This window comes from Mustela nivalis, assembly GCF_964662115.1.
Source record: "Mustela nivalis genome assembly, chromosome: 3".
Lineage (NCBI taxonomy): Eukaryota > Metazoa > Chordata > Mammalia > Carnivora > Mustelidae > Mustela > Mustela nivalis.
The window spans coordinates 89,368,405-89,391,659 of NC_139022.1; the positions used below are offsets into that span (position 1 = coordinate 89,368,405).

The 23,255-nt window shown below is 40.8% G+C and overlaps 1 protein-coding gene across 2 annotated transcripts; it reads left to right on the forward strand.

Moving 5' to 3' along the window:
- Positions 1 to 8,627: 8,627 nt before the first annotated feature.
- HTR1A (5-hydroxytryptamine receptor 1A) lies at positions 8,628 to 22,425 on the forward strand. Of its 2 annotated transcripts, none has more exons than XM_082724381.1 (2): positions 8,628 to 11,343; positions 22,039 to 22,425. In XM_082724381.1, the coding sequence occupies exon 1, from the start codon at positions 9,340 to 9,342 to the stop codon at positions 10,606 to 10,608; it is 1,269 nt and encodes a 422-aa protein (XP_082580507.1). In that variant the 5' UTR covers positions 8,628 to 9,339; the 3' UTR covers positions 10,609 to 11,343; positions 22,039 to 22,425. The 2 variants fall into 2 exon arrangements, with proteins under 2 accessions (XP_082580507.1, XP_082580508.1); XM_082724382.1 differs by lacking the exon at positions 22,039 to 22,425 and having other exon boundaries at positions 8,628 to 9,192; positions 9,338 to 13,289.
- The last annotated feature ends 830 nt before the right edge of the window (positions 22,426 to 23,255 follow it).

The following is a 23,255-nucleotide window of genomic DNA, read 5'->3' on the forward strand; positions in this document are numbered from 1 at the left end:
TCTTGTAGTCCTAAAGTGATTGCATCAGGAGTTACACATACTCATAAAGAAAAATCAGGCCAAAATATTTTTATAGACAAGTTTTACCAAATAGTTTTTATCAGATAATAGAATTCTTATAAAAACTATTTCAAAAAGCACAAAGTGAGGGAATATTCCATACTTCATTTTTATGAGGTTGGCATGACATTTAATATTAATGTCAGAGTAGGACAGTACGAGAAGGGAAACTTGAAGACAAATCTCACTTGTGGATTTAGATATAAAACCTAAAACAAAATATTAGTGACATAAGTCTAGGAATAAAACTGAAAATAGAACTATTCAAGCTGATGGTATAGCTTTCAGAAACATACCATGTGGTGTAGCATTAAGCCAAACTATGGAAAGAACCTAGATGTCCATCAACAGATGAATGGATCAAGAAGATGTGGTATATATACACAATGGAATACTATGCAGTCATCAAAAGAAATGAAATCTTGCCATTTGCGATAACATGGATGGAACTAGAGCGTATCATGCTTAGCGAAATAAGTCAAGCAGAGAAAGACAACTATCATATGATCTCCCTGATATGAGGAAGTGGTGATGCAACATGGGGGCTTAAGTGGGTAGGAGAAGAATAAATGAAACAAGATGGGATTGGGAGGGAGACAAGCCATAAGTGACTCTTAATCTCACAAAACAAACTGAGGGTTGCTGGGGGGTGGGGGGGTGGGAGAAGGGGGGTGGGGTTATGGACATTGGGGAGGGTATGTGCTTTGGTGAGTGCTGTGAAGTGTGTAAACCTGGCGATTCACAGACCTGTACCCCTGGGGATAAAAATATATGTTTATAAAAAATAAAAAATTAAAGAAAAAAGAAATATTGTCTCTAGTATCATGAATGAGCTGAGCATGCTCGCTATTATCGCATTTCTGAAATATTAAACTGCGGTTCTTGAAAGCTCATTAGGAAACAAAAAGCTAAGTGCAAAATGCTCAAACAGAAAGATACATTGTAATGTTTATAGATTATTTAGTTGTGAACATAGAAACAAACTATCTTCAGATAGTTTAAAATTAGGTACACTAAAGGTAAACCAATTTAATTATTGGTAATTGGTAAACCAATTTAATTATTATTTTATTATTATTAATTTAATTTATTAATTATTTAATTTTAATATTTAATTTAATTATTATTATTTATTATTCTATATACTTGCAACAATTGAAAATACATTTTTAAAAAATACCATTCACATTAGATAACACCTATACAAACACAACTACAAAAACAACAAAATAAGGTACCTGGGGTGAGGAAAAATCTGACAAAGGCTGTTCATGTAATTAATTAAGAAAATTAAAATTTTACTGAATGCAAAAAAGAGCCAAATAAATGGATAACAAGATTAACATATAAGATTCAACATCATAAAGATGACTGTTCTTTCCAAATTGTGAAATTCCTAGAAAATTCCACAATAATTTTGTGTAGACATAATGGGGTGGGATGGAAAAGTTGATTCAAAGTTAATATGTAACAATAAAAAGCCATTTCTAGCTAAGAAACTTTTAAGGAGGAATAAAGAGCAGATATTATAAGATATTAAATTTATTTAAAAAATTAAGACACTGTATTTTTTAGAATAGAGATTGACAGACTAATTGAAGAGAACAGAGACCCCAGCATACTCGTCAGTATGTGAAAGCATGATGTATGATGGAGGAGACTCTATAAGATGGAGAAAGAAAGGATTGACCATTGAATAAATGGTATTAAGTAACCGAAGTCTTACAGTAAAAATTGAAGCAGATTCCTACCTCACGTGATATACCCAAAAGCCAGATCAAGGTGAATTAATGAATTAAATATGAAACTAGAAAAAATGGTTTATGTTTCTCTTTATGACCTCAAGGTAGAAAAAGAGTTTTTTTTTTTTTTAAGCAAAACATGAAATGCACAGAACAAAACCAGAAATACTCATTTAAATTGAAATGAAACATGTAAATTCTACAATGTAAAATCTTAAGACACTTTTTTAAAACGTGAAAATCTGAGCCAAGTTTGGGAGAAAATATCTTCAATAATACAAATGACAAAAAAATTAAAACCTATAATAGATAATGGACTTAAAACAACAGTAAGTTAAAAAAGACAACAAAAACCAAGTTTAAAGGTAAGCAAAAACTATGATTCAATCATTCACAGCAAAAAAACATGAAACAACACTCAACTTTGATGCTGTGATGAAAACATATACACTTTTAGTGGTTGTTTTAGTTTCCTTGGGCTGCCATAATAAAGTGCCACCAACTGGGTGGCTTAAATCAATAGAAATGTATCATCTCACAATTCCAGATGCTAGCCATCTGAAATGAAATGTTGGCACAGCATAAACTCTCTGATGGGGAAATCTGTCTGTTTCTGGTGATTGTCTATGGTCTTTGTCGTTACCTGAATTATGGCAGCATAATTCCAGTTTCTGTCTCTTTCTTCACACAGTGTTCTTCCTTGTGTGTCTATGTGTCTTCATGGGATCTCCTCTATTTGTGTCTTTATTCAAATTTCCCTTATTTTAGAAGAGTATCAGTCTTGATTAGGGCCCACCCTAATTGTATATGACATCACCTTAACTTGATTACATCTGCAAAGATCCCATTTCCAAAAAAAGTTCACAGCAACAGACACTGAATCCTTTCGGGTAACACAGTTCAATCCACAACAGTGATTATGCAATTTTGTACAACCAGGCTGGAGAAGAATTAGGCTACATCTACTAGCATAGAACCCAATAATTCCACTTCTGGATGCTCAGATCCTTGCTACCCTAAGTACAGTCTGTGAATCAGCAAGATCAATGTCACCCAGGAGCTTGGTAGAAATGCGACGTCTTGGGCCCCACCCCAGACCTATGGTGTCATAATCTACATTTAAGCAAAGTCCCGGTATGATTTGTTTGAAAAGTGTTAATCTAGTTTACTCTAAGATTTAAAAAAAAAAAAAAAAAAAAAGATGCACATGAGTGCTCATTGAAGTACTGTTTATAAAAGCGAATGTTTGGAGAGGGTTTAAAGACTCACTATACAGAGAATGGATAAATAATTTGTGGCATTATTCATACAATTTAAATCTACACAACGATGAAAATAAATGAACTAGAGGTGCTTGTATCAATGCAGATTAATTTCACAAAGAAAATGTTGAGCAAAGAAAAAGTCGCAAAAGAACGTATAGAGAATGATACCATTTCTGTACTGCTTAGTGACACACAGATGATATACAACTGTGAAGTCATTCATGAGAGTAACAGTTCAAGACAAAACAGAGGCTTCAATGGAATCACACTATTTTTGTTCTTAAGTATTATAATATTTAATTATTAATGTATACATATATTACATATTTACTATAGTAATCTTTACACTATATTTTTAATGTAAGTATTTACTTATATAAGTACTGTAGTAGCCTTTACACTTTATTATTCTTTATATTTTTGGTATGTCTTATTTAACGTGCAATAAAATGAAAAAAAAAAAACCTAAGGAAAAATTCAAGTCTAATAAGTGGTAGAGTACTCATTTGAATCCAAAACTGTGGCCCTGAGCCACTATTACCAACTAACATACTATTGCTTCAATAGAGCAGTGTTGTTTTTAAACAAGATTGAAATAATACATTGAATACTGTCTTTAGCTTTACAACAAAAATGTTACTTGCCAAAGCTAATAAAAATGTAGGCATTGCCCTCCAACTATTATTAGATTAATACAGTAATTAAATTTTGTTTCCATTTTGTTTGTTTTCATCATTAGATGGAATTTAATTACCAACTACCCTTAGAATAACAGGGAAATATTGAGCTAAAACTCCAAACATTTTTCTTATCTCAACTATGCTCTTATTCTTTCAGAGCTGAGCTCTGAAAATATTGTCAGAAAGAAAGCATAGAAGGATTGAGCTCGGGAAAGTACATTTACTAACACCTGCCACTATAATTTCTTAATTACTTATAACAAAAGTACTGACTTTTTAAAAATCATACTTTTATACCTTATACTGAAGCTATGAATTTCAATTATTTATTTTATGCTTTTGAACAAATGGCTAAGCTCCCAGAGAAAGGGCAGACTCCAATTCAAAAGTGATTACTGAAATTCCTGTTGACATTTTTTTTTGATCTTTCAGTAACTTCTGATTTAAATCAGCAAGTTCTAGAATGCAGAGCTCACATCTTTATTCACTTATTTTGTACTCAGAATTTCCTAAAGAACTGCAAACTTCCCAAACACTTTAAGGAATAGGAAGAATGTCACATTCATGGGCACACTGTTTTCACAACAAATTCTGACCTGAGAGGGTGATTTTTTTTTCCAAGTTCTTGCTCTTTCACTAAGCCTACCTAAATCTCTTTCTCTGCATTGCTCAGCAATTGTCAGTAGAGAGAGGATTAATATTTTCACTTTGCATCACTATTACTACTGTTACTGTTACCTCTCTTGGGTATTTATTGAGGTCATTTAATCTTTGCAAGTTTATTATCACATTCATTTTACTACTCAGGAAACAAGAGGGTTAATCGATTTGCCCAAGGTTGTGCACCTAGTGAATACATGTTACATTGTGTTCGTTCTCCACTCCCTATGCTGTGGTTTTAGCGGGTGTGTTAAATGACCCAAGCCAATCTGAAATGGTTCTCAGGAGCAGAGATGGAGGCTCCACTGTTTGTGCTTTGGTACTGAAAACCATGTGCAGCTCTGGGCCTCTAGGAAGTGCCTGACATGTACAAAGAGCAGTGAAAGAACAATACCGTCAGAGGAAGGGGCATGGTGAGGATTTGCACACCAAAAAAAAAGTGTGCTCAGGAGACGCCTGGGTGTCTCAGTTGGTTACCTGGTTAACCAGTTAACAGTCTGCCTTCAGCTCAAGTCATGATTCCGGGGTCCTGGGACATTGAGTCACACATGGGGTTCCTGCTCAGCGGGCAGCCTGCTTCCCTCTCTGCCTCTCACCCTCCTCCCCACTCATGCTTTCTCTCTCTCTCTCTCTCTGACATATAAATAAATAAAACCTTTAAAAAAAAGTGTGCTCAGTTTTACAGGAGAATTCTTTCTCTTGCATTTTAGTTGTATTTTTTTTTATAGATGACAGTTAATTCTCACTGATAATCAGAGGACTACATTATTTAAGCAAACACCTCTCTTGGAAGTTTATTTTGTTTTTCTAGGGAATTCCAGTAAAGATCTACAGTTCTGGAAGAACTACAATTGCCCTATTGCTTTACTATTTGATGACTGGGGAAAATTAAATTCAGAATGGTATTTTTACCTTAAAAAAAAAATCTCTCCTAGTTTCCATTTGAAAAAAAAATAAAAACTTTTTTTAAAAAAGATTTTATTTATTTGACAGACAGAGATCGCAAGTAGGCAGAGAGGCAGGCAGGGGTGGGTGGGGGGGAAGCAGGCTCCCCACGGAGCAGAGAGCCCAATGCGTGGATTCTAGCTCAGGACCCTGGGATCAGTACCTGAGCCGAAGGCAGAGGCATAACCCACTGAGCCACCCAAACACCCCTAAAAACTTTTTTTTAATAGGAGCTTTTAGAAATCACCTTTGTAATCTCCTAAGTACATTTTCAACGCTTGACTATATATGTCCTCATTAGCAGAAAAATCAGCCATGATTTGGGAATTATGGACAAACATGTCAATTACTGAGAAGCCCCAGCCATTGCTAAGCCTTCAGTTAATGACAGCCCATTCAGACTTTACAGCAAAGATTTTTTTTTTAAATATATTATCAGCTTAATATCTTTTATCTTATATTCCTGGTCAAAGAACTACATTGAAATGCAGGACTCATATCAAATTTCCTGTGAAAATGTTAAAAATCTTTATCTCTCATAAACTATTTTAGAGAAATTTCACATGATGGATGGTGTATCATACTCCAGATCCATAACTGACAAGTTGCATCTAGTAAATTCAAACAAGAAATAAAAGCAAAATGACTGCAAGTTTTGTTTTCAAGCAATGTCATCAATAACATCTGCTTTAAGGCTAGCTTTTCTTCAGGCTAATTTCAAAGGCCTTGTAGAACAAGAGCCTAACTACCCAGATCTTTGGGCTGCACCATTTTCTTCTTGTGTATCTGAGATTCTGTGTCTCTAAGGGTTGAGCTTAGAAGAATGGCAAAGTGTGAACAAAAAGAAATGCGATATCATTGTGCTTTTAGTATCTGTTATGGTAGTATTAGTTCAACAAAGGTTATATAACCAACTATTGGTCACTTGATGTTTATGGCACCAGAATCAGTGCTGTATATCCTTTTCATGTTTCTGTTTTCTTCTTAGTGTTCATAAGAGTGCCTAAACATCTTGTTATAAATTTTGAGAAATGAAATGTTTGAAATATTATGTACATTCTTCCTATAGAAGACATGAAGTACTTGAGATTATTTTTCAACTTATAAAAATGCTGCATTGTAGAATATTATAGCAGAATAGCAAATGCCAGACCTCATGAATGTAATTAATTCCAGATTTAAACAAGTTTAGCTTTCCTGAAAGGAAAAAATAAATTTGTCAGTTATTAAACCATATGGGATCCAATAGATGAATACATATTGCTGACAGACATATTTACTGACATGTATTTATATGCACGAAGTTAGACAGGATTCCTATTCAAGAATGTATTTGATATGTATATATTTATTCTCAAAATTTAAATTTCTTTTTACTTTTATGTTATCAACTCTGTTTCCAAAATTTCATCTTTGGAGAATCCAGATTTTAATTATTTTCCTACTATAATTTCTGGACCCACAACTGTACTTTAACACAGCTATTTAGTTCCGTTTTTGTGAGGTTATTTTGAAAGGGGAATCAGTACCTTCATAAATCTTAAAAAGACATCTTCAGAGTCTGTAGCCAGTATTTCCATGTATACTTATCTCTTTCTTTTCAATGCCATGAATCATTATAAATGTCAGGTTCATTATTGTGGCATGCTGAAATGATTGAGTGGGAACTGTGCCCAGCACTGCATTGTAAAACAATCCATCCCCAAACACATTGCCCTGTACTGTATGCATCAGCCCAATTAGATTTTCTCTGACACGTTGGTGATTGCTCTTTTGTTTGGTCTTGAAGAATTCAAAGACATAAAATTCAGCTCATATTTGAACACAGTATCAAGACTATTGCTACCCGAGGTGAATCTGTCCCTGTTAACTAGAGTCATGCCTAGTCATATCTGCTTGTAGGGTTGCATTCTGCATGTTTCCTTCACTTCAGTCATGTAATCAGCATCTATGAGTGAACTTTGTTGTGTTACATGTTTTTTTTTTTTTTCTAGTATATTGGGAGTCCCATTCTTTGCCTATGTTCAAATGGGATTAAATGTGCCTTTCTGGTAAAAGAAACAGTTTAGAGCCAACCCATAGTAGTCTATTTATTTTCTATGTTGTCATGCCCATTTGCAAAATCCAGTACTGTTTCCCCCCCATTAATGAATGTGTTCAAATGTGCGAGTTCTGAAGAGCAGCCTTTGTCAGTACAAAACCAACACAGGTGAAGATGTTTGCCTAGGTCTATTAATACTTTATTCCCAGATATAACCTCTGAATGGCCGTTCTGTGGGCTTGCAAAAAGAGCTAGAGAATAGAATAGGCTCGATATACAAGATTAAGAGGAAAAGAGGGAAAAAAAGAAATTTTTGAGTGAAGCAGAAGAAGAAATACAAAGTTCAATGTTACTTTTCTTTTAATAACTATTTTCCTTCCATGAAGTTATGGGATCGCCTCTGTACCTGCTTAATTTCTGCAAGCCAAGGCTTTCTAGGTGGCTCTCCAAAGCATTTGCCGGAAGGTGGCGATATAAGCCCTTATTGCCTAGAGCTGTCCCAAGTGCTGAAGCTGATATCGGTGCTTAAGAGAAACTGCGGGCCAGAGACCAGGGATTCCACCAAGTTCCCTTAGAGGTTTGCAGGCTCAGGTGAAGAAGAAGCAAAAGCCATATAAAATGCCCAACCTTATTTACAGAATACAGGCAAAAGATTCCCTTCCCTACATTTACTCGTCACAAAGCTATGAAAAGTGGCAATGTTTATTGATATTAAAAAGGTAATGGTAATGGAAAGGAATGTGTATATGTATGTGTATAGAATGCATGTAGAATTGAGCCTTTTCCCTTTACTTTTATACACAGCTATTTACTGTCCATTGACACGTCCTTTATAATTTCTTTCCACCCTAATTACCCAAGGTTAAAAATAAATAAATAAATAAAGCCACAGGCAACATCCTCCCGAAGGGAGTCAGGCTGGACTGTCAGATAATGAAATTGCTGGCTTCTTTAAAAAGCTAAGAACCACTTTGTCTTCTTCCCATCAATTAACAATAATTTACAGACGAACCTAGGACTATCTACCTCCCCGTTCAGACTCCATGTGGCTCCTTTTCTCATTTTCTATTGCCACTCTGTTGCTGCTAACTCTACTTAATAATTTGATAGAAATATGAAGCAATGGATAGTTAGGATTTTTTTCCCCTCTCGAGTTTGGCTGGGTGAGAGGCGGAGTTATACGTTGTAATATTGGTCTGACCGGCGGCAGATCCGGTGGAAACGAATTCTGAATCTCTGCCGACCAAAAGGGGCTAGAACGAACTAATCTAGTGGGAGAGGAGGGCGGGGACCCAGAGGAAAGAGACACTCAGGGTTGGGGAAGTGTTAGGAGGGGAGGGTTAGCGTGGGAGGGAGGGACACTCTCAGAGCTGTGGGAGCGACGCAAGGAAGGATAAGGAAAGGGGAGTGAGAAGAAAGAGGGAGACTGAAGGGGGTGGGGAGAAGGCTTTCTAGAAAGGAGACAGGAGGAGAGAGTGGAGAAGGGATAGGGAGAGAAGCAGGAAGAGGAGAGTCAGAGTGACCTTAGAGGATGAGGCTTCTCTATTCCAGATACTTCTAAGATTGAAGACTGTTGGCTAGTGGGGAGACTCCGACTCCGGCTCCGGCAGCCAGTTGGGCAGAGGCAAAGTAAAATGGACAGTGAGAAACAGATGTTCCAGCCACCTCTCCAACGCCCAGAGGTCCCGAAGCTCTTTTCTGGCGAACTCCTTCCCCAGCTGGAGTCTCTGAGCCTGCTGGACCAAGGGAGCCCAGGGAGCGCCTGGAAGCTGCTCCTCGGAGATGCCCTCGCCTGAGCAGTAAGAACTTCTTGCTTGAGTCCCTGCATTCCCTCCACCTGAAACTCCCCAGGAGAGAGGGGTGGAAGACCCCAGGGGGAGGGGCGAGGGGGGGATCCTAACGCAGCACTTTCTCCCCTCCCCCTCCCCCCCGCCGGGCGCGCAGGCATGGATGTGCTCAACCCGGGACAGGGCAACAACACCACCTTGTCCGAGGGTCCCTTCGGGACACGCGGCAACGCTACTGGCATCTCCGACGTGACCTTCAGCTACCAAGTGATCACCTCACTTCTGCTGGGCACGCTCATTTTCTGCGCGGTGGTGGGCAATGCGTGCGTGGTGGCCGCCATCGCCCTGGAGCGCTCCCTGCAGAATGTGGCCAACTATCTCATCGGCTCTTTGGCTGTCACCGACCTCATGGTGTCGGTGCTGGTGCTGCCCATGGCTGCGCTCTACCAGGTGCTCAACAAATGGACGCTGGGGCAGGTCACCTGTGACCTATTCATCGCCCTCGATGTGCTGTGTTGCACCTCGTCCATCCTGCACCTGTGCGCCATTGCACTGGACAGGTACTGGGCCATCACGGACCCCATTGACTACGTGAACAAGAGGACGCCCCGGCGCGCCGCTGCGCTCATCTCGCTCACTTGGCTTATTGGCTTCCTTATCTCCATCCCGCCCATGCTGGGTTGGCGCACCCCAGAAGACCGCTCCGACCCCGACGCGTGCACGATTAGCAAGGACCACGGCTACACTATCTACTCCACCTTTGGCGCTTTCTACATCCCGCTGCTGCTCATGCTGGTTCTCTACGGGCGCATCTTCCGAGCTGCGCGCTTCCGCATCCGCAAAACAGTCAAGAAGGTGGAGAAGAAGGGAGCGGACACCCGCTTTGGGGTGTCGCCGGCCCCGCAGCCCAAGAAGAGCGTGAACGGCGATCCGGGGAGCAGAGAATGGAGGCAGGGTGTGGAGAACAAGGCAGTGGGGACTCTGTGCACCAACGGCGCGGTGAGGCAGGGTGAGGATGGCGCCGCCCTGGAGGTGATTGAAGTGCATAGGGTGGGCAACTCCAAAGAGCACCTGCAGCTGCCCAGCGAGGCGGGTGCTATCCCTTGCACCCCCGCCTCCTTCGAGAAGAAGAATGAGCGCAACGCCGAGGCCAAGCGCAAGATGGCCCTGGCCCGGGAGAGGAAAACGGTGAAGACGTTGGGCATCATCATGGGCACATTCATCCTCTGCTGGCTGCCCTTTTTCATCGTGGCCCTGGTCCTGCCCTTCTGTGAGAGCAGCTGCCACATGCCCACCCTGCTCGGAGCCATAATCAACTGGCTGGGCTACTCCAACTCTCTGCTCAACCCTGTCATTTACGCCTACTTCAACAAAGACTTCCAAAACGCGTTTAAGAAGATCATCAAGTGCAAATTCTGCCGCCGATGATGGTGGAGTAGTCGGGGAGTAGGCCCGCCCCATCCTCTCTGCCTCCTCCAGTCTTCTGGAATCAACACTTCTGATAGCTCGCTAATTTCCTCTGACTTTCTCCGCTGCTCGGGGTCCCCGCTTCCAGACCTCGTCCCTCCACTTCCATCGCCCAATACCCTGCTCGGAGGGAGTGCGCTTTGTGCAAAGAGCCCCAGAGAGAGGTCTGGAGGGGGTGGGAAACTCCCCGCTCCGCGATAAGCGATCTTGGCTCAGCCTTTGGCCTCAGAATCAGTTCTGAACTCTGCACTTACCTCCTCCCTCTTCCGCACCCCAAATCTTCGCGGCGGAAGTTTAAGCCTAAGCCATTCAAGGCAAAAAAAAAAAAAAAAAAAAAAAAAAAAAAATCTACACAGAAAAATAAACAGTACATGCAGCCGCCGCGCCCACTAACCGCTCCCACATGATCGCCCCACAGCTAGAACTTGGATTTAAGGTTCAGAAGTTTGCTTCATTCCCGATTTCCAAACCTGCCCCGCCATCCTACCCTAGAAACTCAATTTTCCTCCCCAGTTTCATGCCTAGGTTTGCTAGTCGGGAAAAGCTGGAAGGTCTGTTTTTCCCAGTGACTGTGGTTTCCCTGGGAATCCCCGCCCCCCCGTGTAGACTTGCAGAGTATCTCTTCCGCGCACAGCCCCCGCTCTGTCTTCCGGGACTCCAAACAAGTGGCCAGAAGCTGTCTCTTAGAGTGCACTTGTAAGTACAAGCAAAGCTGGGCCAGTGGGGGAAGAGCGAGGAGGGAGTGCGGAACGATTTTTATCCGTGCTTGCCTTGGCGTCAGCACTCACCAAAGAAACTGACAATCAGTGGAAAGGGAAAACAGACTTCGGTTTGTATAGGCTCCCCGCGCGTCTGCACGTTCCGGCGCCGCGACTTACCTACCGCGGGCTGTGCCGACCAACAAGGCGTACGTGTTCAGGCCTCCCGGCTGCTTACCAGCCCCGCGCCTCCGCAGCCAGCGGCTGTGTGGCTTGCGCTCCCGGCGCGCGCGCAAGAAAGTCTACCGAACTAAAGCCATTCCTCCGTTTACGCCTAAGGGACGCGCAGAAGGGCGGATAAACCACGGGGGTTGCCGAAGCCGGAGCTAGCTCCGGCGGGACGAGCGGGACCCGGGAAGCCAAAGAGGGTGGTGTCAGGCGTTTAAGAGGGAGGAGACGTCAGTGCGCGCGGCCCCGGCTGCAGGTGGCGCTCCTCGTGGAACCCGAAAGGGCAGTTTCATCCAAAGGATGCAGACTTTCCTCCTAGATACCCCTGTCCTTTCGGATAGAATATTTCTGTTAAGCGTGTCCTAACATTAAACGTGATTTGTTCTGTAGGAAGTCCAGCACACATAGTTACCAGGACTTTGCTTTCCAAATAGGAATTCCAGGCTTCCAATGAGATGGGTCCCGATAGGCTTTGTATGTGACCTCACGGGGAGTTACTTTAAATAATAGGGCCCCAAAGACTAGTTAGGGGTGCTCTCGCTGAGGAGTTCCTGAGACTCTTGTACAGGGTTATTATGTTTGCTCCTTGGCCTGATGTGAGCCACAGGTCTAAGACAAACCAGTTTCTTGCCATTTAAATATATGGAGCACTCCAAGCTTTCTCCCCCACAAAAGTTATTCTTTCAACCTTGCCACTTCTGCTGAGAAGCCAGTTAGAATCTTTACTGCCCCCAGAAGGGAAGTTATTTTGGTGCTCCTTTTGAATGTAAATTTCCATCCACAGGACTGGAATCAAGAGGTGTGTAAGTTAGATGTAGCCTCTAATTTTCTGATGACTAATGTTTGTGTTTTCCAGTAATTGCACAAAGTTATTGATTTTTCTCTTCTCTCCTTTCAACTGGACCTTTTGAATGATTGCGTCGCTGTTTTGAACAGTGTTGCCAAAGTTGCCAATGGAATGTTCACTTGTGTTTAGGATTAAGAAGGTGAAAAGACAGCACTATCACTGAAGCCATTTTCTTGTTTGTCAACAGAACAAAGCCTCCGTTTGATATCTTTTTCTCTAACTGAAACTAAGAATAAGCATCATATCCAATTAAGATATAGTAGAACTCTGGACAGTCAGTGGCTGGTTTGTTCATGCATATGTAATGCTGAATAAGGGACTAAGGTAGACTTCTTAAGTCCGAAAATTATTATTTGAAAATTCAATTTCTTTCTTTTTTTTTTTTTTTTTTGCTTACAATAATTTCAGTACACCTGTATGGAAAAAATGCACTTTTCTGTGTGTCTTCCTTAATTTTAGAATAAATTATATATGTAAAATAATTCTAGCTCAAAATTTGTTTATCCAACGTATGCCTTGGCCAGCAAGTGTTATATTCAAAGTCTTGAGTCTTCCATTTATTTGTGTCTCTTACAGAACTGTATGGGAATGGCTTTTGGACATTTATTCTTCCTACTTTGGAGGAATTACATGTAAATGAGGAAGGAGCATCCAATTGGGGTATAATTGCCAAGGCAATAGAGAAATTTGGGGAATAAGTGCATAGCAGTCAGCAGCCCCTGATGCTTTTTATTTCTTTTAATCTTTGTATTAAGACAAAGTATATATATGTATCAAAATTGACCTTCACTTTTCTCTGTGACAATAAAGGACTTCATTAATGGTAATGCTACAATAAACTGATATCAGTAACACATGCATCTTTATTTTAATCGGAATTACTGTCTACTTGTCTTTATTTGTATTATTTAAAAATTAAAGTTAAAAAATACAATCATCAGGGGAAGATTCTGTTATACAGATCAGGGATGTGACACTTAGGGAAATAATTTAGTTTTTAGTACTGAAACTCATTCTAAATGAATGATTTCTTTAAAAAAAAAATCCTGTCTCTGAAAAGAGAAGGTCACATCTCATCACTTAGCCATGAAACCATGAATTTTCCCTGACTGACACCTATGGTTAAGACTTAGACATCTTTCTAATTAATATGGACAGGGTTGAGGACATGCAGAAGAGAAATACAGCCTCTGATGAAAGCAACAAGAAACACAACCACATCTTGTGTTTTTAAAGCAGTGGATAGTCTGATGCCCCTCCTCTGTTTTCCCCACAACTTGTAGCTAGAAGAAAATCGCCTCCCCTGGTTTCAAGTAAAGCAAGTCATTGTTTTTGGTGTTTGTCACTCAATTAAAAGTGGAGGGGCATTTTCCTTTCTGTCTGGGGCTCAGTTAGTAGTGGGGTTCTGTATGGAAGATCTATTACTATGTTAAAATTAATTTTTATGCTCTCTTTTCCCTGGCTGGAATCATCAGCAATGCCTCTTGTTTCCCAGGTTGTGTTTGTTAATTCCACTGCTTTCTGGTATCAGAATGATGATGACTGCAGGGTATGCCCAGTACACCACACAGGGAACACAGAGGTCGGGGCTGTTTTGGCCCCAGAAGAGAGCTCTCTGAAGCGGCAGGCAGCCTTGTACAGACAATGTATGTATATTCATGTTCTCCCAATAATGAAGAGTAAAGACAGGGGAATGGGGAGAAGAAAAGCTGTCTAGAATTTCTCATTTGAAAACTGTTCTATTTATGTGTCCCTCACCTTGAGTAAAATGATGCCTTTGGAAGAGTTGTCTTTTAGATTCTGGGATCTCCCTTCTTGGTCCTTGTTCTCTGCTCTGGCATCTATTCTTCCAAGGGGAGAATGGCTTTTTGTTTTCTGCAGGCCTTCCCAAGTTTCTCTCAACACTCAAACTGAGAAGGAAAATAGTTATCATTCACTTCCAGTGTGTCTAACAAGCCTGGATAACAAATTAGGAGCCACTGTGTGTCAGGCTTCATTAAAGGATGTTGAAATATGGGTCTAAAAATTAATATAAGATACTTTTGTCACCTTGAAGGAGTTTCCAACCCATTGGGGTGTATAAGAGCAAGCTACGAAGGCTGAAGGAATACTAATGGTAGAATATTAGTATCATTCCACAGGACAAGTCACAAGAGTTTGGCTATGTAAGAATTCAGGGGACAAAGATTTCTGTGAGCTGGGGGTGGGTAGGAAAGTTTAGGTAGGGAACAGCTGCATAAAGCATCCAGGACTGAGCTGTGGACACATGGATGGGGGTGGTATGAAAAGGCAGACATACTTTATGAGATGCCAAAGACAACTTGATCCCTTCTTCTTGTCAAGTGGGGGCATGCGATGAAATTTCTGACTGCATTGATGAATGCTGGTAGCCTGGGTTGGTTGAGGAGGTGGAGCTCTTGGAAAAACATGCAGGTTCACGGCTTCCTATGTGTTGTATCAGAAAGGTCTGGGAAGAGAAAGAAAAGATGAACCTATAAAGTCAGAGAAATGGCAGTTGGGGTAACTAGATTAGAGGAAGAATGTTTTGACAGAGTAAGGTCACTTATGAATAGGGAGAGAACCATTAACTATTAATGACTATTAATAACTATTGACAAAAGACTAATAATAACTATTAATATCTATTGACAAAAGATTGATTGGGAGTAGGTACAAGACAGAATAATTCACACTTATGTAATGTTTAAGGCTTTGCCAAGTGATTTTCACACAATATACCATTTAAATTTGGGGTAACAAATCCTTTCAGAAATGCCAATTAGAGCACCTCAGCCAAAGTAGAAGATTCGTGTAGCAACGGGTAGGTATAGAAGAGAGTTCTAGAGATCAAATGTGGGATCATTATAATTCCAGGTTAAAAAGCTCGAACTAGAGTTTTAGTCAGTGTAGATCACTAAGAATGAGGACAGAAGTGTTCCGTTTGGAGCTGATTTCAATGATGTGAATGAAACAATGAAGGCCTGACTGTGGGGTTCAGCAGAAGGAATGGAAGATGAGTTAGACATCAAAGAATGATCTGGCGGACCTGGTGTCTGGATGTGAGGAGGGAGGGAGTTGAAGATGCTGAAGAAACTTGGAGTTGGGGGCAAATGACAGAAAAGGGGAAATCAAGATTAAAACAATTAATCTCCTCTGGGTCGTCGTCTTCTTTTTGTTTTGTTTTGTTTTGTTTTTAGCTTAATCTGTAAATATAAAAAGGCTTTTGTTCTCTGCTAAGAGAATTTCCAGCCCAGATGGCAGGGGCCTTCTGGGAAAGTATTGATACATGTCACAGCATTTGAACAGTTTGTCATTTGGGAGAGTATGTGAGGAATGATCCTCAGAGAACAATGCTTGGATCAATACCCTGGTTGTTGATACACTTTTATTTTCTTTTTGTGGAACATGCTGTATTTTGGGGAGAGCCACAAATCCAAGGTACTACAGCAGGCTTTCAAGAAGGGTAACCCAACATACCATGATGGGCAGTATGGTAAGGACACATGAAGCCTGGAAGACTGAGTCTGTCCAGTTGACCCAGTGGAGAGCAGAATAATCCACTTTCCTCTTTTTTTTTTTTTTTGAAGATGTTATTTATTTGTTAGAGAGAGAGAGTACACAAGCAGGGGAAACAGCAGGCAGAGGGGGAGGCGGGTTTCCTGCTGAGCAAGGAGCTGGATGTGGGACTCTATCCCAGGACTCTGGGATCATGACCTATGCTGAAGGCTTAATGGATGCTTAATTGATTGAGCCACCCAGGTGTCCCAATCCACTTTCCTCTTCAAGTCCAGTTATCAAGAACCATGGCAGACCTGTTTGATCCTGAAACCAGATATTCCTAGAAAATCTAGATCCAGGAGGTTAGAGTATAAAGTGACTTACTTCTCTTTTCCATCTCACTGTGCTTTGTGGCAGTGGCAGGGATAGGGGAATGAGTTGGGTCCCCAGACACTTCAGTAAATGATCCAGTCATTTCTATGAGGCCTGTCTGTAACACTGCACAATTGTCCAGCTTTTGGCAAGTTCTGCAGGGCAGATTTCAAGGAGATGTCTTACACTGGCAATTGGTTGTTCCGATGTGTCTCCCTTGTATTCAAGTTTGAAGAAAGAAGGGGAAACAGGCTGGCTGGGAGGAGGAACAAGGAAGGAGTAGACCATAGGACTCACCTATCTTACAGGTTGTATAGCTGTGGAGATGGAGGAGGAAGTGTTTTGAAACTTGGATGAGAAGCGTTTTATGAAATCTAGTATGCTTCACTGTTTCTGGGAATAATTAGGGTGACGTTATGAGAACCAGTAAGAGAGAAAGCAGTAGTGGAAGCTGATTGTAACTTGAACAGAACAGGAGAGACAGGACTCCAGTTGCAAATATTCACAATGTGGGTTCTTGCAAGCAGATGTTGCATTGTAAGGATTTGCAATGGAGAAGGGGCAGTTTCTGGGACAGCCTCTTGTTCAGGAATAGTGGGCAGATGATTCATTCATTCATTCAACTAATATTTCAGGACTACCGGGGCGCCTGGGTGGCTCAGTGGGTTAAAGCCTCTGCCTTCGGTTCAGGTCATGATCGCAGGGTCCTGGGATTGAGCCCCACATTGGGCTCTCTGCTCAGCAGGGAGCCTGCTTCCCCCCACCCCCATCTGCCTCTCTGCCTACTTGTGATCTCTGTCTGTCAAATACATAAATAAAATTTAAAAAAAAAATATTTCAGGACTACCTGTGGGCCCGGCACTGTTCTACGTGCTTCAAAGACAACAGTGAACCAAGCAGATGAAGTGTCTGTGGTAGTAACCACAGTTACTGCCCTCCATGTGTGCACTTTTTTTTTTTTGCAATGTGACTTTTGGCTTCTCCTACAAAGGTCTGGAGGCTTTCTCGCTGGGCTGGCCTTTTGACTTGCTTTAACCAATAAAACATGCCAGATTGATGTGACCATGCAGCGTATGAGGCCTTGCACTTTTCCACATGCTCCTTCAGAATTCTGCACAACCACCAGGTAAACAAGCCTGGGCTCACTTGCTGGAGACCACCAGAAGATTCATCCTAGCCAGGGCCATCATGGATGAGCCAGACCTCAAGTGACTCAGATGCTGACTACAGATGCAAAAGTGAGCACAGCTAACTCCAGAGAAGCCTCCCACCTTCATTTGTTACCAAATTGTCAAAGCACAGACTTGTGAACAAAATAGATAGTTGTTATTTTAAGGCACTAAAATTTGAAGGTCATTTGTCATGCTGAAAAGGCTAGCCAATACAGTCTCATGCCTTAAGAAGTTTACATTCCAGAGAAGGAAAGAAAAAATTAACCCTCCCCCCCCCCACACACACATACTGATATATCAGATGGTGATCAGCATTACGGGAAAACAAGTATATGATATATGGCATGTCCTGAGATGGAGGGAAGAGTGTTCCTATTTTTTAAAGAATTTTATTTATTTATTTGACAGAGAATGAGCGAGTGCACAAGCAGGGGAGCGGCAGGTGTCATATAGTCCTATAATCCCCAGACTCTGGCATATACTGTACATAGTGGAAACAAACAAACAAACAAAAGAATTAGCTTGGCAAGCCAAGTCACGCTGAATTTAACATCCTACTATGCTACCACTGACATCTTGCTATGTTGTATATTAGTTTTATTTTGAAAACAGATCTATTGAGATATAATTCACATTCTTTTCATTAACCCACTAAACCCACCAAGGGGTTTAGTGCATTCACAGAGTTGGGCAGCCATCACTGCAATCCATTTTAGAGGGTTTTTTTTTAAATTTTTAAAAAAGATTTTATTTATTTACTTGACAGATAGAGATCACAAGTAGGCAGAGAGGCAGGCAGAGAGGCAGGCAGAGAGGCAGGCAGAGAGGCAGGCAGAGAGGCAGGCAGAGAGGCAGGCAGAGAGGCAGGCAGAGAGGCAGGAGGAAGCAGGCTCCCTGCTGAGCAGAGAGCCGGATGTGGGGCTTGATCCCAGGACCCTGGGATCATGACCTGAGCCAAAGGCAGAGGCTTTAACCCACTGAGCCACTCAGGTGCCCCCATTTTAGAGTATTTTTATTATTCCCCCAAGTAAGTGCCAATCTGTTAACAGGTGCTCCTTATTTCCCACTAAACCCAGAACCCCAGGCAACTACTAATCTACTTTCTGTCTCTGACTTTGCCCATTAAGGACATTTCATATAATATATAGTCTTTTGTAAAGGGCTTATTTTACTTAGCATAATGTTTTAAAGGTTATCCATGTTGTGTTAGGTATATTTAGATATTTTAGGTACTTTTACATATATAAAAAATATATATTATATATATTTTAGGTATATTTATATATATAAAATATATGCATATTTATATATAGATGTATTAGGTATATTTATATAACCAAATAATATTTATTTTTATAGCTTTACTACATTTTATTAATTCATCCATTAATGAACATTTGGGTTGTTTGCACTTTTTGGCTATTATGGATAATGCTGTTGTGAACATTTGTGTACAAATTCCTGCGTGGGAATGTTTTCATAATCTTGGATATAAAGGAAGGAGTAGAATTGCTGAGTCATGTGCCAGCCATATGTTTAAGATTTTAAGGAACTTAAAAAATGTTTTCCAAAGTGGCTGCAACTTTCTGCTTTTCTGCATTCCTACCAACTATGTAAAAGGGTCCCTTCCAATGTCTCCTCGCCAGGACTTGTTATTATCTGTGTTTTGATGGTAGCCATCTTAGTTTGTCGGTGGTGCTCTCTCTTTGTGGTTTTTGTTTGCCTTTCTCTAATAACCATTGATATTGAGCATCTTTTCATGTGCTTGTTGACTATTTGCATATCTTATCTAGAGAAATAGCTATTCAAGTTCTTTTCTCACTTTTAAACTCAGATGGTCTTGTTGTTATTGAGTTGTGGAAGTTTTTTCTATATGCCGGATGCTAGAATCTTACCAGAAGATAGTCATGTTGGGAAAGCACTCAGGCTTTCACGGTTTTCTATGTTGTTTACTCTGGGTTTTTTATAGCTGTGCTTTATCAGGTTGAGGAAATTTCCTTATTTTCCTACTTTGTTGAGTGTTTTTATCATGAAGGTGTGTTGGATTTTATCAGATGCTTTTTCTTGATCAATTAAGATGATCTTATGTGCATTTTTTTGCTTTGTTCCATTGATATGGTGTATTACACTAATTTGTTTTCAGGTGTGAAACCAACCTTAGATTCTTGGACTAAATCTCACTTAGTTATGATCTATAATTCTTTTTATATGTTGCTGGAATGGATTTGCTAGTAGTTTTATATCTATATTTATATGGGATATCGGTCTATAGTTTTCAGTTTCTGTTATAGCTCTGTCCAGTTTTGATACCACATTGCAAATGTGTAATGATGCCCTATTTATGAACATGCACATGTTGTTTAAGGTTTAGGAGGGATTGACCATGCATGGAGGTGTAAGAAACATCCTAATGAATTTTAGTTACTGTAAAGGATCTGAGTGGGTCACCACAATTCTAGAAACAACCAGATAATCATTGATGATGTTAACATTAGTGTTCACGCTTTCTTTTGGTTATAAAAACATCTTATTATGGTTTAATAATGTATCAGAGCACATTTGTGGTCGTCAATATTTAAAACCTTTTCTTCCTTAGTATATAGCTAAACTACATTTTCCAGTCTTTCTTATTGTAGGGTGTGACCATCAGGGTGGGTCAAGCTAATGTAATATGTTCAGACTGATATCACCACTTTGAGGGTTTGACTGTAAAGGGCTCCCGAATGATCTTTTCTCATTTGGTAGGTAAATGAAGAGGACTCCCTGGTCAGAGAGGAGTATGAGGTCACATTTGTAAAGAGCTGGATCTCTAATTCTCTAGGTAGATCAGTCTTCCCCATCCCCGTCCCCACCAACCAGGCTTTGACTGTGATACTAACAGAAATGAAAGCTGAGTTTAATTTAATTAAACTAAGGTTATTTTTAGGTTGTCTGTGCAGAAGTTAGTATGTTCTGATCAATATATCAAAATAAAATATAAACTATCCCATCAGTGAGGCTGCACTAGATAAATGAAGTGACTACCAGCTGCTCTTCATTTTGGTCAAGGTCATGAACCTGCTGGGAAGAGATGAACATAGGCCAAGATGTCACATCTTCTTTGTATATTCTGAACAATACTGGGAAGCCAGGAGGAAGCCTTGTGCCCATCACTGATGCCTTAGTTCAGAGACTTAGTTTCGCTCTGGCTTTAGTTTTATAGAGTGCGTTCACAACAATGCCCCTGAGCCACATCTTTGGGTCTTTGGGAAAATTATAAGATAGACACAATTGATTTTCAATGGCTTTTGCTTTCTTTGAGGTCTCCTTTTCTTTCATTATGCTTTCCCCATTAGGCTCTCAAAATCTGCACTACATGTCTCCCTAAGGAAGTTTCTGACTTGCAAATTTTATTTCCCATTCTTTCAATTTTGGATTATGCTAAAGGTTGTGGAGGAGCAAGCCAGACCAGAAGCAGACAGAAAGTTGACTAAGTTGACTGGAATCATGAGATACAATGATGACTTTCCTTTTTCATTTGGACAATTGAAATGAGGACTATAGAATGAATACCTTGTGATTTGGTGTATTACCATGGGTATTACATGTATAATTTGTCCCAAGGGAAATGAAATTATCTGGACCATGCTTTTCCAATGACAGTCTTCCAAGCTCGTGTGTTCATACATGTAAGTAGATAACAATAAGATGACAAATGGCCAAGGAACTTTCCTATATTACTACATGAGATTATTTAAGAATTCTCTAGCAGGGGCACCTGGGTGACTCAGTGGGTTAAAGCCTCTGCCTTCAGCTCAGGTCATGATCCCAGGGTCCTGGGATTGAGCCCCGCATTGGGCTCTCTGCTCAGTGGGGAGCCTGCTTCCTCCTCTCTCTCTACCTGCCTCTCTGCCTACTTGTGATCTGTCTGTCAAATAAATAAATAAAAATCTTAAAAAAAAATTCTGTAGCATATTTAGATGGCTATTGCAGTAGAATAGCTTAGATGAGTATAATGGAGGAAGGACTGAAACAGTAATGATTAATAACACAGAGCTTCAAAGAAAGCGCTGAGAGGCCTGGGAGATGGGCTGAGTGTGAAAAATGGTGTTGGAGAGGAACCCACATTGGGAGATGGGGGAAGATTGGAATAGACTAGAAATAGGGAATTGAAGAACAGAAGGTGCTACTTTGGGAGAGAAGAAACAGGCCTTTGATAAATGTCCCGAATTCAATTTTAGTCTTTTTTTTTTTTTTAAAGGTTTTGTTCATTATTTGAGAGAGGGATAGAGAAGACAGAGCCCACGGGTGGGGGGCGGGGAGGCAGAGGGAGACACAGACTCCCCGCTGAGCAGGGAGCCCAATACGGGGCTCGATCCCAGGACCCTGGGATCATGACCTGAGCTGAAAGCAGATGCTTACCTGACTGAGCCACCCAGATGTCCTAATTTTAGTCTTAAAAGGAAAGAAAACAGCTCTGGGGTAAGAGGTGTGGGGACACAGAGAGGTGGTGCAGGCATTGCATGAGGAATGCTAGCTAACATAATAGGCTGTGCTGTGCTGTCATGAGAGACATAAACATGTCTTTTTCTTTCAGAGAAAAGGAGCCCCAAGTATGTCTCTAGAGACTGCGCAAATGGAAGCAACAAAGAAGAAAGATCGAAGACAGGAAGAACTGAAGATTTTTGTGAATGAGGGGGTCACTGAAGGAGCCAAGTCTTAAAGAAGGCAAGAGGTTGAAGGATTGAGCTCTGAGGTGGAGACTTTCTGTGAGACAGGAGATGAAGGGACACATATGAAGAGGTAGAGAGAATCCAGCTTTGGGAAGAAAGGAAGCTATTGTATGAGGATCAACCTGTCCGTGATTTCATTCGAGAGTTATGTGCCACAGGTCATATTGATGCCACAGGTCAGTTGATGCCGCAGGTCAACAGTTAAAATGAAAGCACACTTGTGCTGGAGAATCTGCTACCTGGGAGCCAAATGAAATTGCATGGAATTGGAGGCTGTAAGTGGTACCTGCTGAGAGTAGCCTTGGAGTTTGAGCTGTCTTTACACTAGTCTAGATATGACCTCTTTTTTGGTCCCTTCTGGCCTGGCTTCCTCCATCACCACGTTTGGCATGGTTTGAAATCAAGAGAATGGGAAATCAAACATAAGGGTCCCTTCGAGGGCTGGCGTTGCTCTGATTTCCTCCACTTCACTATTGCCTCTAAGAATATGTGGAATCCTTCACTATTGAAGCTTTGACAAACAGGAGAGAATTTATGCCTGATAATTTTTTTATTCAAGAAGTAAGATAACAAGTGATAGGAGTGAGGGCAATGATGTTGTCAAGGTACATAAGGTCTAGAATAGTTAATACAGCTAAAATTATACTAGCGCTTTTAGAACAGGTATTCTTAAACTGTCAAGCAGCTCAGGTTTTGAGTTATCTGCTGATATGAGACGTCTGGCTTTGTACTAAACCAGATCCATGCGAATGGCTAACTCATAGCTTATTTTGTGGTTCTTTCCCAACTCTCCCTGGTTGCCAAACCCTATTGCTCTACCTCTGGGTCTCTCATATATGCTCTTCCTATTTTTAGGTTTTAGTTCATGCCTTTAATTCGTGATTGCCTGATTGTTCCAGCTTCCTATATTACCTTATATTCCATCTTTTTACTCACTTCTCCTTTTATTCAGTCTTGAGTACCACTATTAAATCAACATCTTATGGCAAAAGATTCCCCATATTCAAGTGTACTTCTCAAAATATAACCAATTTCTCCTAACCTCATGCTGAGATTAAACAGGATAATATCTGGAGATATT